Here is a 15,609-nt window from a genome sequence, read left to right on the forward strand (position 1 = left end):
CATTGAAGCATGCAATAGACTATTTCAGAGAAAAGTTGGAGGTGGGGGGCCGGGGGGAGTGTGAACAGGAAGAGGTTAACCAATGAACTTACATGCATATATGCACAGTCGTGGGCACACAATGGTGCAGGGAAGGCCCAGGGAGTGGAAGAGACTAGGGTAGAGGGGTTTAATGGGCGGGGGGTGGGGGTGGGGGGGACATCTGTAATACTTTCAACAATAAAGGTAACTTTAAAAAAAAGATTTGTAATTGAGGAAAATGCTTGAGATCAATGACAAGTGGTTTTCTGGATTTTATTTCCTTACATGTTCTGTGGCAGAAAAGAGGACAGTTACCAACCACACTGGGCTTGAGGAAGATTCATTCATTCAAGAAGTATTGATTTGCCCTAACCGGTTTGGCTCAGTGGGTAGAGCGTTGGGCTGCAGACTGAAAGGTGCCAGGTTCGATTCCGGTCAAGGGCATGTACCTGGGTTGCGGGCACATCCCCAGTAGGAGGTGTGCTGGAGGCAGCTGGTCGATGTTTCTGACTCTCTATCCTTCTCCCTTCCTCTCTGTAAAAAGTCAATATATTTTTTTAAAAAAATTGGTAGGAAGCAGAAGAATAAGCGGTGAGGGGACGTTGGCGCTCACTGTGACGCCTTTGATGACGGGCCAGGTGAGAAGCCTTCGGAAGGTTTTGAGCCCAGGCGCTGACATTTCAACCGGGTGTAGTTGGCCTCAGAGCTGATAACCTAGGGACGAGGTGGAGGGAGCGTGGGAACAAGCCGTCATCCGGCTGTTTCAATAGCCCAGGCTAAAACGATGGTTGGAGCTCCGACCGGTCTGGTATGAAGTGTGAGAAGGGGTTGGATTCTGTCTATATTGGCAAACAGAGCCAACTGGACCCACGAATGGTGGGGAGCGAGAGGTGCCACCGCGCTGTTTTGACCTGCGTAACTCCTAATGGCGTAGCGGGGCTGGGGAAGGGTGCAGGGTGAGACAAGGTGGCGGTGGGACAAGGTGGCGGTGGGCAGTGGCCCGAGGCTGCCCGTCAGCCACCTACGCGTTCGCGTGCACACGTGGCTCGGTCCCGGCGGGCGGCGGCGGGAAAAACTCCCGCTCCCAGCGTGCCCCGCGCGCCCTCCCGCGCGCCCGGGGGCGGGGCCTGCGCGCGCATGCGCCGCGACGGAACGCGCTGGCGGTTGCAGCGAGCCGGTCCCTGCGGGCGTGAGAGTTGCTCTCGGAGGCGGGTAAGGGCGGTTAGGTGCTCCCGGCCACGCTCCCGGCCCCGGTAAGTGCGGCGGCGGCGGGCGCTCCTGGGCCGGGGACGGTCTCTCCCCGGAGAGCTAGAGTGCCTGGCGCCTCGCCTGAAGCGCTTCGGCTCGCGGCTGTCGCCTCGCGGCTGTCGCCTCTCGGGGGCTATTTGTCGGCTCCGTGAGGCGGTCGGTTTAAGTTCGGCGCCCGCGGGCTCCGGCCGCCCGGGCTCCATCCGCCTGGCGGGTGAGGAGGCCGGAGTGTGGGGGACGGTGCGGGCGGGCAGAGCCAGGCGGAGGCAGCGCGGTCCCCGGCCAAGAACTTGAAGCTGCCCCTGGGGCTTTGGGGGTCGCCCGGGTCCTCGTCGCGGCCGCCGCACCGCCCGGCGCCCGCGCGGTGGTTGGGAGGAGAAGCCGTTGCTCAGGCGCCTTTGACCCCTCAGCTCCCGAGACCCCGCGTCCAGTGCCGCCTCCGGCGTCGCGGGCTTCGCTCAGACCCGGCGGCCGGCTCTCGGCCCCCGCCCCGCCCCCCACTCCGCCCCGGAGACTTGAACTCCCGACGTTGCCGTTGACCCATGACTTCCAGCGAGCGCACTGCTGTCGACTTAATAGCACACGTTTTTTCTCTTTTTTTTACGTGTTTTATTTTTACTGATTTCAGAGAGGAAGGGAGAGGGAGAGAGAGAGAAACATGGATGAGAGACATCAGCTGCGGGCTGCCTCCTGCCCGCCCCCCGCAGGGAGTCGGCCTGCAGCCCTGCCTCCGGGCTCCTGGCTCCGCGGTCAACCACTGAGCGGCACCTGCCGGCCCGGCCCGCGGGGCCCGTTTTCCCAGCGGGACGTGACAGTGGTCGTGGCGTGTTCGATGCTTTAGCCTGAGATGGGACCCCTTCCCGCGTCCTGCGCGTTAGTCAGAAAAGTCTCTCGTGAACGCCGACGCCGTGGGGACGCTGCAGGCGGTGCGTGCGGAGAAGGTCCGCTCTCGGCGCGGCGCCTCGGCGAGGTCGGCGGGGTTTGCTCCGCTTGCGGCCCAAGAGGCCGAAACTGAGCGAGGGTTTCCACCCGCCCCGTGGGGACCCAGAGCCGGACACCATCACCCAGCCTGCCTCGACCGGGGTGTGGTGGGGCTGTCCTGGGACCGTGCAGTGTTTCCCGAGTGCTCCAGAACCTGTGCTCCAGAACCTGTGCTCCAGTTCTGGACAACAGACCGACCGCCCATCTACTGGAAGGGAGCAGAGTTTTCCTGAAAGCGAAAGCCCAAGTTGTCGAGGAATGGTGGAGCGTTCTGGGTTAGCATAGTGGGTTGAGCACACGTATCTGACTCTCCTCCCTCCTGAAATCTCACTAGAGTTACAGTAAAGGGATTTTTTTAAAAAAGACAAATCCAGCCTCAACAGTTTGGCTCAGTGGATAGAGCGTCAGCCTGCGGCCTGAGGGGCCCTGGGTTCGATTCTGGTCAAGGGCATGTACCTTGGTGTCGGGCACATCCCCGGTGGGGGATGTGCGGGAGGCGGCTGATGGATGTTTCTGACTATTCCTCTCTGTAAAAAATCAATAAAATATATATTTTTTTTAAAAAGACAAATCCACAAGGATGGTGAGAAGGGGAAAGGAAACAAAGCGATCAAATACTGGGCACTAGAAAGGAAATGTCTTAGCGCATCTTAGCTTAGTTCTGAACCAGCAGCGGGAATACTGTGGAGCCATCTTCTATAATAATGAAAGCACAACATGCTAATTGGACCGGGCAGCTGGAGGACCCTCCAGCTGAAGCCAGGGCTGCGAGGGCCGAGCCCCTGGCACGAATTTTGTGCATTTGGCCTCTAGTTGTATGTAAAGCACAAACATCTTAAGATTGCACAGAAGCTGGCCGTGAAAGTAATGGTGCTGAGGATGGATGTAGAGGGCTTAGGTAAAGACTTGGGTAACATCTATTTGAAAACGAGTTAGATCTGGATTTCTTTTCCCATTCACACCTTTCTCCCATTATCTTGAGAATAAAACAGAGGACTTCTGGCACAGTTAATGATGGGGTTACATTTATGAAAACGGACACTGCTTCACCCTTCTCCCGCTCAAATCCCAGAACTTTTGCAGTCAGACTAATACCCTTCAGGCTCAAATAAGAACATTTTTCTACACACACCTACACATAGAAGGGAAAATAGTAAGTTGGACACAGTGGTTGCTTATGGGAAGAGAAAAGAACATGGTGACTGGTGGGAAAGAATGTGAGGAAACAACTGTATACATAATTGTTCTTTTAAAAGTTTGTACATGTGCATGTGTTACCCATTTGAAAATAAAATGCTTTCTTTACAAAATTAGTCACAAATGAATATACCCTTTGACACAGCAGTTCCTCTGTCATAATTTATATTATAGACATATTTACACACGTGAAAATAAAAGTACAATGCTACTCATTGCAATACTATTTTAGCAAGAGATTAGAAACAGTCTCAAAATTCATCAACAGATGGTGAAATAAATTATGTTTAACCCTTCCTTGGAATATTCTGCAGCCATAACATACAACGAAAGATGCTTATTATATAAAGAAAAGAATAATCAAGTTATAAAGTGTGTGTGGTGGGGGTCAAAGAAAAATATCACCAGTTTATAAAAAGAAAAAGGAGGGGTATGTGTACATATAAAGTATCTAGAAAAATATGTAAGAAATGGATAATATTGTGGTGCCTTTGGAGAGGAGATCTTGGTGGCAAGACAACAGTAGAATGAGGGAAACCACTGATTATTTTTGGTATCTTTTGAACATATCCAGTGAATTAAAAATGTTAATGGAAAGAAAAGGTGAATAATGGAGTTCCTGATGTTGATAATATCCTGAACAATAAAAGGTTTTTTACAGTAGTAGGAGTGCTGGGTAACAACCCTAAACTCTCAATGGCTTCCAACATGTCATGGTTGTTCAGTGGTTTAGATCTGATTAGGCCGCACTCCAGGCTTTCGTTTTGGGTTCATATCTGCTCCATGTGTCTTCATTCAGGGGCCCAGGCTTAAAGACAAAAGTACCTGGAGCATGCTTTTCTCATGGCTGAGGGTGAGAGTTAAGAGAGTTTCTGGAAATTTGCCCTTCTCCTGCTCATAAATGGCACATTGAACCCTTTACATATATTCTGTTAAAGCAAGCTCCATAGCCAATCCCAAAGTCAATAGGGTTGATATACACCCTTCCTATTGGGAAGTTCTGCAAAGTCACATAACAGATGGTGTGGGTATATACTTTTGCATGGTGAGAGGGAGAGGTGAGAACAATGGTGAAGGAAATGGGTTAATAGAAATATGCTGTGAAATTAAGTTAAAGATAGTTGAAAATAAATATGCTTAGAATATATCTATATATATATCAATATACAGCATCCTCTTTTGATAAGAATTTTCTCAGGGCTTCCATGTTAAGGTAACACATTGGCTTTGTATTATATGACATCTGTCAGCCCCACACCTGGCCCTATAACCTATTCTGAGTGCCCATAGGAACTTAATTATTGAAAATAATTAATGCATATGTAAAGATACCAGTTTTTAGAGAAGTAGTTTTAAATGTGTTTATTTCAGCTACTGAATGTGTTCATTTATAGTTCTTGTGTCATATCCATGTTTGCCAACCCACCTTTCACAATAGGATCTTCTTTTCAGGGAGATGTCCTTTGCTCCTCAGATGTAATGCACTTTAAATTTGTTATTCAACAGTGAAAATGAGTCATACAGAGGTAATACATATTTTCATATGTTCTGCATCTTCAAGATTCTTTGATGTTGTTTGGTAGTCATACGGTTCCAGAGTAATTTTCTTATTTTCAGCTTGTATTGTGAGCAACAGTATAGCACTAATGGTTAAGAATAAGGACTTTAGAGCAGACTGCCTAAGTTTGAATCCAACTAGTGTCTATATATAATCTTGGGCATGTTACTTAAGCTACTGTGCCTCAGTTTCCTCATCTGTAAAATTGAGATAATAATAGTATTTGCCTCATAGTATTATTAGGAAGGTTAAATGTGTTAATAACTATAAAAAACTTAAAATAGTACCTGACACACAATAAGTATTTAACTATTAGCTATTATTAATAGCATTGCTTTTAAATCAGAGACTGTTACATGAATCATGGATCTTGAAGAACATTTAGTTATTCAGTTGTCTGAATAGGCAAGGAAATAATTTCTGATCTCTTTATTCTTTTGAATTCCAGGTTAAATTGAAAATACCTTTTGGGAATAAATTACTAGATGCTGTTTGTTTGGTACCTAACAAGAGCTTAACATATGGAATAATTCTTACACACGGAGCTTCAGGAGATATGAATCTTCCTCATTTGATGTCACTGGCGTCCCATCTTGCATCTCATGGTTTTTTTTGCCTGAGGTTTACCTGTAAAGGCCTTAATATTGTACATAGAATTAAGGCATATAAATCAGTTTTGGTAAGAAATTTTCTTTATATTTACTTATAACAAAATTCTGTTAAAATTCTTAATAAATTTAAGACAAATTTTGTTAGCAGTCATTTGATTTAATTTAAATATCTTTAAATGAGTTTTCTTAGAAACTCAGCAGTGTCTGAAGTTTCCATGGAGATTAGTGCTCACATCACTCCGTGATACTGCCAGTGAGGCTACTTATGATGTAATTTTCTTACTGGAATTATATAACTTTAGAATACAGTTATATTTTGCCCACTATAATATGAATGTACACATTTAGCATGGTTTTCTATATATGTTATTTGGAAACTATAAAATCCCTGTATCGCCGAAACCGGTTTGGCTCAGTGGATAGAGCGTCGGCCTGCGGACTGAAAGGTCCCAGGTTCGATTCCGGTCAAGGGCATGTACCTGGGTTGCGGGCATATCCCCAGTAGGAGATGTGCAGGAGGCAGCTGATTGATGTTTCTCTCTCATCGATGTTTCTAACTCTCTATCTCTCTCCCTTCCTCTCTGTAAAAAATCAATAAAAAATATATTTAAAATAAAATAAAATCCCTGTATAACGTAAATCTGAAATTTTATTTTTTATTGGTTTTGACAGATATGTGTCCCACTTATTTATGTATTCATTGGTTGATTCTCAAATGTCTCCTACTAGGGATCAAACCCGCAGTCTTGGTGTATGGGGACGATGCTCTAACCAACTGTGCTACTTTGCCAGGGCTGAAATTTCTTTTAATCCAAATTACTCTAAGCTTGCTACGTTTTTCAGAGCTTTAAATTAAGATGTTAGTATTATTATCAAATTTTGTATTAGTTGGAAGCTTTTACTGGCATATCTGTGTATATCTTTCCATCTATATATATATCTTGTTCTGTAAAGGTATTTTAATGTTGGACTTCTTTAGACTGGTAAAATGGGTTTTTTGCTTTATATATTTGCCTGTATTACTCAACATAATTTGACAGTGAAGGCATCACCAGAAGAGCAAAGAATTAGTTACCTCTTTCAAGAAGAATCTCTTTAAGAATTTGTGGTTGTCTTTGCAAAGATTTTCATACATTTCAGTAATGATGAGAAATATATGTTGATTTTCCCAATGGAATGTTTTATAGAAGTATTGATAATTTTTTGTTGAAAAAAAATTTTTTTTTTTAGAGTTACCTCAAGACCTCAGAATACAAACTTGCAGGTGTTTTCCTTGGAGGTAAGTTACAATACTTGTTTTTAAATATAGGACTAGGTCATTGAGAATTAAAATAGATTACAGGAAGCTAATTTAAGGAATTTTTTGTTTTGTTCTGGAAAGTCACTTGTATGACATCAAAGTACTTTATATATTTATAGCAAATTTAAACCTCATATATATGTATTATAGCCCAAAGATTTCTCCTTTTATTTATACATCTGGTTCACCTCTCATATGATTCCTTCATGAGGATTTTCACAATCCTTCAGAAAAGTAATTCCTTTCTTTTAAATTGATTTAGGATTAATTTTTACCTCTTCACAGTTTATAAGTTTCCATTATGACTTGCTATTTGCCACCTTTTAGAGTTAATTTGTTGATTTACAAATACGATGGATAAACTAAATGAAATTTAATTTGCCACATTATCCCCACTACTTTGTGAATGTTTATACTTCAAACAACTTAATTTTAATTGTTTTTTAGGTCGCTCAATGGGCTCAAGAGCAGCTGCTTCTGTAATGTGTCATATTGAGCCAGCTGATGCTAATGATTTTGTTCGAGGTCTCGTTTGTATTTCTTATCCACTGCACCATCCTAAACAGCAGCATAAACTTAGAGATGAAGATCTCTTTCGTATAAAAGATCCTGTACTATTTGTGTCAGGCTCAGCAGATGAAATGTGTGAAAAGGTGAATTACAACTTGATATTTTTGTGCATGAGAGAGAAAGAAAGACAGATATGTTGGGAACAATATATTACCTGCAGCAGCCAGTCTTTTTACTGGTAAAGAGATGCTGATTTGACTAATTCGAGTTTTGTGCATTAGTTGCCCTGTTGCTTTGGAGAACCTAAAATAAGCATAATGACAAAATTAATCTCCCTATGAGAATTGGTAAATGTATTAACTTTTTACTTGGGAAATGACTAATCTGAATCTTATGAGTTGGGGATTACTAGACTACATTTGGTTTATCATTTCAACTTTCAAGCAGATTCTCCAATTTTTTATAAAATTGATTCTTGAGAAAAAAATAGTAACTTGTACATATTAGTAAATATCAGTGTATTTCCTAGCCTAGAGCATATAATTTCTTTGGGGAAAATATTTTTAGGAGATTTTTTTGGCTCTATAATTTAATTTTTATCATCAACATTAAATGCTTGATCTGTTCTGTAGAATTGCTGTTTCTGAGAGATGGGGGACTTCCGGCCACTTCAGTAGACATTTCCTTGCACATTCCTTTGCCTTAAATGTTGTTCGTAGAGTAGGTATTTAATGAATATTTAGTGAATGGATGCTAGTATAGGTGGGGCAGAAGAGAGAATTTTTATTAGACACAAGTAGATCATTAGTCTAGTATCCTCTTCTTTTTTCCTTTAGAACTTGTTGGAGAAAGTCGCACAGAAAATGCAAGCTCCTAATAAAATCCACTGGATTGAGAAGGCAAATCATTCCATGGCAGTGAAAGGACGGTCAACGAATGATGTTTTCAAAGAAATAAATACACAAATTTTGTTTTGGATTCAGGAAATCACTGAAAGGGACAAGAAATAATTGTCTTTAGTTAAAAGCCATGTTATTTTGAATACAAATACAGTTAATTTGATAAAGAACAGCATAACTCTCAGCATTATGAGGTATATTTTCAACTAACTTAATGTTCTTTAATGTTCCCCCATTTATAAAACATGTTTTAATTGTGAAATTGATGTATTTTACAAAATGTGTTTTGAAAGCATAGTTCTATAAAGATGATGCACAAATGTTGAAGACAGTCTAAATATAATTTATTTTTATTAATATAGTTAAGTTTGAAAAAATTAAACATTTGAATTTTGTTACAGTGGAACTTTTGTCATTTCTTTGCAGTTGAGAAAGTAATTTTGCAGAGGAGTGTCATCTTTAAAACAGAAAAGCAACACTCATTTTACTATAGTAAATTCAGTCACTAATTCAGGCCCTCAACAATCTCATCTGTATAATTGCAGAAACCTAATTGATTTTCCTATTTCATTGTCTCCTTGCTTCAGTAAGCCACTTGATACCTCCAACTCAAAAACTTGGAAGATGTTCAAAGGTGATTATTAAGGTTAAAGTCCTTAATTTAAGGCCCTGCAAAATAGGGCTTATCAACATTTTAGCCTTATTTTCCCCATTCTCTAAACCTATACACCTCGTTTATAAATAAATGAGGCGTGCGGCCTGTCAGCAGTGAGTTTGACATGCTTGCTGTACACAGTACTCGGTAACATGGACTACACAAATATCTCTCCTTGGAACCCACATAATAGCTTGCTCTTTGATGTTAATCACACTTTGTCTTCTCAGTAGGTTATTAACATATCTAATCCATACCACTTAAATTACATACTCCTTTAAGTCAGGGAATAGTTTTTACTCACCTTTGTATCTATAAAGCAGTTTTTAGTTACTTATTGAATGACTTATGCTTTCATTATTCAGTAAATATTTGTTGTAGTGACCTATATGATATTCACAGAATTTCTAACCGTTATGAGCAATCCTGATTTTATATTGTTATTCACAAGCCTATAATTGGGACTTTTTTCCTGGTACATAAAGAATAAAAACCTAGTTCACAATGTTTAAATAGCTCAAAGAATGTGACATTAATCAATCTAGATTTTTTAAAACTTCAATTTTTTTCCTGAGTGTTTTCCTGTAGTATCTATTACTGTTAGTTAGTTAGTAATGTGATTTCTCTGGTGTTCGTTATTTTTTATTGTCTATGATTTTTTAAAATAAATTTAGCTTAACATTTATTTTTTAATAACCTAAATTTTTTTATTGATTTTAGAGAGAGGATGAGAGAAACATCGATCAGTTGCCTCCTGCTCATACTTCAACCAGGGATTGAACCCACAATCTGGGTATGTGCCCTGACTTGGAATTGAATTCACCATCTTTTGGTGTACAGGATAATACTCCAACTGAACCACACCAGCCAGGATTAGCATTTACTTTTAATTCTTCTCACTTGAGACTGACATGAGAGGTCTCCAGTGCAAAGGACAGAAGTGTTTTGTTTGTGCTGAAAACTAGGTAATTGTACTTTTATTAGTAGGCAAGGAAATTAAGTAACAAATATGAATGACAGAGCCCTGGAGGGGAAACCTTTTACCTCTGCAAACTTAAGCATCAGCATGAGAGTTACACAGAAGTTCTTTTTCAGTTTTTATAAGAGCTATTCAGTGGTATACTAATAAAGGTTCAGTGCCGTAAGCTCTGAAAAATCTAAGGAACTAGAGAGTAAAGTGTTAAAACATTGAATCCCCTTTAAGGTAGTTACATTAAATGAATTAGAGAATGCCTGCCTTAGGCAAGAGATTGTTTGCCAGTTGCATTATTATTTCATAGGAAAAAATTTTAAAAATCATTCTATGTAGGTGGAGAGTCAGAGAGGAGGGTGTACTTTACCCTGAAATCCAGAGGAATTGCTGAAGTTTTATCTAGAAGTAATGAATGCCTACCATGTATTCTACAAAGACATTCTTTGCAAAGATAAACCCCAAGATAACAGTTAAACCTAAATTAAGCATGTAACTCCTGGAGGCTATGGTCCAGTAGACTGAAAGACTGTAAACTCTGACATTTAAAATGTGCCTTTGATCTTACTGTCTTTCATACTCTGGGACAGTAAGAGCCCCAAATATCTTCCTTGCACTCAAACTTATGTGACCAAAGAGGCCTGAACACTATTTATAAAGAGTAGTATTTCTTTCCTCAACTCATCTTGAATAAGTGAAAACTAAGAATTATATCTTCAAAGGGAAGGTACTCTAAATCCAAGGTAGTGTTAACATTTTCATTAATAGTCCATACTGTCACTACTTTGTGACTGAACTTTGAGGAAAAAAAGTGATCAGGACTTAAATCTGGCTCTGCCCCACCTTATTTCTGACAACAAGGACGCATCACAAGTAGTAGCTACTTCTTGGAATCACCCGCCAGGGTGAAAAGGAAATTTGCCAGGAGACCATGGTAAAATCTAACTTTGGTTTTCAGCATAATGGTAGATTGTTGAAGAGGAACAACAGACCCATCCAGTAAAAAGAAATATAAAAGTAGGTGCTTTAAAGTTAAAAAATAATCCGCAGACCCATTAGAGACAAGCTGTCATGTCCTACATAACAATGAGGTGTACTAATAATAAAAAATTATTTGGCATTTATCTTAAATTTAAACTAGGTCATCTAGCTTTGTTTTTTTCTAAATCTGGCAACCTTACATTTTTATTTTCTTGTTTAGAAAAAAAGCATAAAATGTACTATTCCTGGTGGTAATAGGAAATGGTGTGTCCAGTCAATTTTGTTCTACATTTGAATTATGGGGCAGTGATAACTCACCTATACTACCCTTAGAATTGTGTTTCTTTTTGTGAAACTAATAGAGGATTATTTTAAAATTTTTAGCCCTAGCTGGTTTTGCTCAGTGGATAGAGCGTTGGCCTGCCAACCAAAAGGTCCCAGGTTCGATTGCAGGCAAGCCCATGTACCGTGGTTGCAGGCTCCTCCCCAGGCCTGCCCTGGTCAGGGCATGTGCCGGAGGCAATCAATATTTCTGTCTTTCCCTCTCTCTTCCACTCTCTCTAAAAAATCAATGGAAAAATATCCTCGAGAGAGGATTAACAACAACAAAAATTTTTTAAGTAAAAATTCTATAGCACCACACATTATTGCTAAAGTAAATTGCTATGAACTCAGTTAAACACCCACTCTGACACATACCTAACTTTATTTAATCACTGCTGCCCTTGATAATAAGATACTGAGAAGCCCTAGAAATTTTTTTTCTGGCAGAGTGCTGCATGTGGTTATGAGATGAGGAGGACTTCAGAGTGATAATTTATTTCACATATTTAAAAATGTCAGCAATTTTTTTAATTTTAAAAGCTGTGATGAGTGGATTGGAAGATAATACATTTTGAACTTACAGGACCTTCTAGAGTCCTGGACTTCTCAAAATCACTGGATGCCAATTTTCTTTATTTTAATTTTCCTAGGAGTTATTTTTGAGATCGTGCTCATAAAGATTTGACTTGGTTTCAGAAAAAGTTTGCACTTCCAGAAAAGGGTAGTTCAGATGCCCAGAAGGTAAGAAAAAAAAAAATGGTTGATTTCCTTCTCTCCTATTTTTCAGTGTCACATACAGGTAACATTAAATTATGGAACTTTGATATTGGGATTATTCTAACATTTTATTATCTCCCTTTTTAACTATGTTTTTACTGATTTGTAGAGAGAGGAAGGGAGAAAGGAGAGAGAAACATCAATGTGAGAGGGAAACATTGATCAGTTGCCTCCTGCAAGCCTCCCACTGGGTATTAAGCCCACAACTTGGGTATGTGCCCTGACTTGGAATTGAACCAGCGACCTTTCAGTGCACAGGATGACGTTCAACTAACTGAGCCACACCAGCCAGGGCAAAATTATAAAACTCAACACCAAAAACAACACTTCAATTAAAAAAATGGGCAAAGAACCTGAATAGACACTTCTCCAAAGAGGACATACAAATGGCCAATAGACAAATGAAGAGAGACTAAATTTCACTGATCATCTGAGAAATGCAAATTAAAACCACAATGAAGTAGCACCTCACACCTGTCAGAATGGCTATCAATAAATAACAATTATTGGGTAGGATGTGGAGAAAAAGGAACCCTCGTGCAGATTGGTGCAGCCACTGTGGAAATCAATATGGAGACACTTCAAAAAATTCAAATTAGAACTGCCTTTTGATCCAGCAATTCCAATTCTGGAAATTTATCCAAAAAAACTGAAACACTAATTCAAAAGAATATAGTCACACTTATGTTCATTGCAGTATTATTTACAACAGCCAAGATTTGGAAACAGCCAAGTGCCTATCAGTAGAGGAGTGGACAAAAAAGCTGTGGTACATTATCGTAATGGAATACTACTCAGAGGTAAAAAGGAAATCTTACCCTGTGTGAGAGCATGGATGGACCTGGAGAGTATTATGCTAAGTGAAATAAGTCAGAGAAAGAGAAGTACCATATGATTTCACTTATCTGTGGGATCTAATGAACAAAATCCTATCTAATAAAAGAGAAACATGGTATTTAGCGTACGACCACTACCCTTCCCATTGGCTAATCAGGGAGATATGCAAATTAACTGCCACCCAAGATGGCGTCCAGCAGCCAGGCAGCTGGAAGCGAACATGAGGCTTACTTGCTTCAGTGACAGAGGACTCCAATGTTCCCCGCCTGCTGCTGCCGGCCTCTGAGCTGCAACGCTAAGCAATATGTTACAAATATAGAAGCTAAACAAAACCCCAGACACCTGCTTTAGTAGCCAGGCTTCAGCCAGCAGGATTGCAACATTGTTTCAAATACAGAAGGTAAACAAAGGCCAGACACCTGCTTTCAGCAGGGGAGGCCTAAGACCTGGAACCAAGCCTCAGAGCTAAAGCTGGCCCAGAATAAAAAAAGAAAAAAGAAAAAGGAGCGGTTGGGAGCTTCAGTCACCCGCCAGCCTGAAAACAGCCCTCAGCCCCTCACCCAGACTGGCCAGGCACCCCAGTGGGGACCCCCACCCTGAAGGGTGTGTGACCAGCTGCAAACAGCCATCATCCCCTCAACCAGGCTGGCCAGGCACCCCAGTGGGGACCCCCACCCTGATCCAGGACACCAGGGCAAACCAGCAGGCCCCTACCCATTCACCAGGCCTCTATCCTATATAGTAAAAGGGTAATATGCCTCCCAGCACCAGGATCAGCAGAGCCGAGAGGCCTCCCGGCACCGGGATCAGTGTGACAGGGGGCGGGGCCACAACCCCCCTATTTGCCCTGCTCTATTTGTGACAGGGGAAGGGGCCCCAACCCCCTGATCAGCCCTGCTCTGTGCCTGATAGGGGGGAGCTCCCCAACCCCCTGATCACCCTGCGGCTCTGTGTGTGACAGAGTGCGGCGCCCCAACCCCCTGATCGGCCCTGCTCTGTGTGACGGGGTAGAGCCATAACCTCCCCATCAGCCCTGCCCTGAGTGTGAGAGTGGCGGCACCCCAACCCCCTGATCGGCCCTGCTCTGTGGGTGATAGAGGGCGGCGCCCCAACGCCCTGATCCGCCCTGCTCTGTGTGTGACGGGGCAATGCCCCAACTCCCCTATCGGCCCTACTCTGTGACAGGGGGGAGCTCCTCAACCACCTGATCGGCCCTGCTCTGTGCGTGACGGGGGGAGCTCCCCAACCCCCTGATCGGCCCTGCTCTGTGCGTGACAGGGTACAGAGCCCCAACCCCCCTGATGGGCCCTGCTCTGTGCGTGACAGGGGGCAGCGCCCCAACCCCCTGATTGGCCCTGCTCTGTGCGTGACAGGGGGTGGCGCCGCAACCTCCCCATTAACCCTGCCTTGAGTGTGACAGGGGGCGGTGCCCCAACCCCCCAATCGGCCCTACCCTGAGTGTGACTGAGGGTGGCATCGCAACCTCCCAATCCGCCCTGTGCCGGGAGCCGGTCCATGCTTGCTGTTTCAAGGGACCTGGCATATATGGCATACTGTTCTTAATATGTTTGCTCACCTTCTTGGCACTATTTGTTTTAACCAAGGTCTCTGAGAAAGGTTGTTTCCCCAGGTAGGGATTTTCCCCTGAAGTTAGGGAGGGAATAAAACCTCTTAACTAGTGCCAGGTGGGTAATTAATCACTTTAACTATGAACAATCATGCTTAAGCTACATAATCTTTACTCCCTGGAATGGAGATAAGAAACGCCCTAACCTTTGTAATAGAGATTGATAGGATTGAATCAACTGGTATAAATACAGATGTAATAAGACAGCAAGAGACAGAACTTAGAATACGGAACCAAGAGAGACGGGACCTAGGCACAGAACCTACACAGAACGTTCTCTAGAGACAGAAGAACTTCGCTGGAGAGAACATGGCAAAAGATACTGGACAGAAACTGGCCTCAGAACCTAGCGAGAAAACATGGCAAAAGATCCTGGACTGAACCTGACTACAGAAATGGGCAAGAGAACCTGACTAGAACCTGGTGACTGAACCTGGCTGGATAACCTGGACAGAACCTGGCTGGAGGACTTGGAGAACCTAGCGAGGGAACATGGCTACTGAACCTGCCTGGAGAACCTAGCAAGAGAACATGGACACAGAACCTGGTTGGAGATCCTAAGCAGAACCTCTCTGGAGATCCTGAACAGAACTTGGCTGGAGACCCTGACAAGAGAACCCGGCTATGATGATCACCTGAACGCTGCCTCTGTGTCATTCCTTCTTCGCCAACTCAGTCCACACCTATGGGGAACCCCTGGACCTGCTGGGGTTGGACCCCGGCAGCCCTGCTCTGTGCATGACGGGGCGGCGCCCCAACTCCCCAATCGGCCCTGCTCTGAGCCCGACCAGGGACTGCACCTAGGGATTGGGCCTGCCCTCTGCCACTCGGGAGCAGGCCTAAGCCAGCAGGTTGTTATCTCCCGAGGGGTCCCAGACTGCGAGAGGGCACAGGCCGGGCTGAGGGACCTCCCCTCCCACCGAGTGCACAAAGTTTTGTGCACCGGGCCTCTAGTCTATAATAATAAAAGCCTAATATGCTAATTAGACCGGATGACCTTCCAGGCGAAGCCAGGGCTGTGAAGGAAGCCGGGCCGGGGGAAAAAGGCCTACTCTTGAATGAATTTCGTGCATCGGGCCTCTAGTAAACAAAATAGAAACAAATTTATATAGA

General features: G+C 43.0%; 1 protein-coding gene across 5 annotated transcripts; it reads left to right on the plus strand.

Annotated features, from left to right (window-relative positions):
* Nucleotides 1–1,161: 1,161 nt before the first annotated feature.
* TEX30 (testis expressed 30) lies at nt 1,162–12,020 on the plus strand. 5 transcript variants are annotated; one of them, XR_004966268.1, is made up of 8 exons: nt 1,162–1,274; nt 4,900–4,973; nt 5,454–5,684; nt 6,847–6,895; nt 7,364–7,569; nt 8,263–8,519; nt 10,812–10,967; nt 11,906–12,009. XR_004966268.1 is itself a non-coding variant. In XM_036300710.1 (6 exons), exons 2-6 carry the CDS (start codon nt 4,959–4,961, stop codon nt 8,434–8,436), a joined length of 675 nt encoding a protein of 224 aa, XP_036156603.1. In that variant the 5' UTR covers nt 1,162–1,274; nt 4,900–4,958; the 3' UTR covers nt 8,437–8,652. The 5 variants fall into 5 exon arrangements, 1 of the variants encoding a protein (XP_036156603.1); XR_004966266.1 differs by lacking the exon at nt 10,812–10,967 and having other exon boundaries at nt 11,906–12,020; XR_004966269.1 differs by lacking the exons at nt 10,812–10,967; nt 11,906–12,009 and adding an exon at nt 9,701–9,718.
* The last annotated feature ends 3,589 nt before the right edge of the window (nt 12,021–15,609 follow it).

This window comes from Myotis myotis, unplaced genomic scaffold (genome assembly GCF_014108235.1).
Source record: "Myotis myotis isolate mMyoMyo1 unplaced genomic scaffold, mMyoMyo1.p scaffold_m19_p_3, whole genome shotgun sequence".
In the NCBI taxonomy this organism is placed as follows: domain Eukaryota; kingdom Metazoa; phylum Chordata; class Mammalia; order Chiroptera; family Vespertilionidae; genus Myotis; species Myotis myotis.

Bases quoted from the DNA above. Each gene is read 5' to 3' on its own strand.
- TEX30 (XM_036300710.1), top strand. The intron at 5,685-6,846 runs GTAAGAAATTTT...TTTTTTTTTTAG, and splicing joins AGGCATATAAATCAGTTTTG to AGTTACCTCAAGACCTCAGA. The intron at 7,570-8,262 runs GTGAATTACAAC...TTTTTCCTTTAG, and splicing joins CAGATGAAATGTGTGAAAAG to AACTTGTTGGAGAAAGTCGC.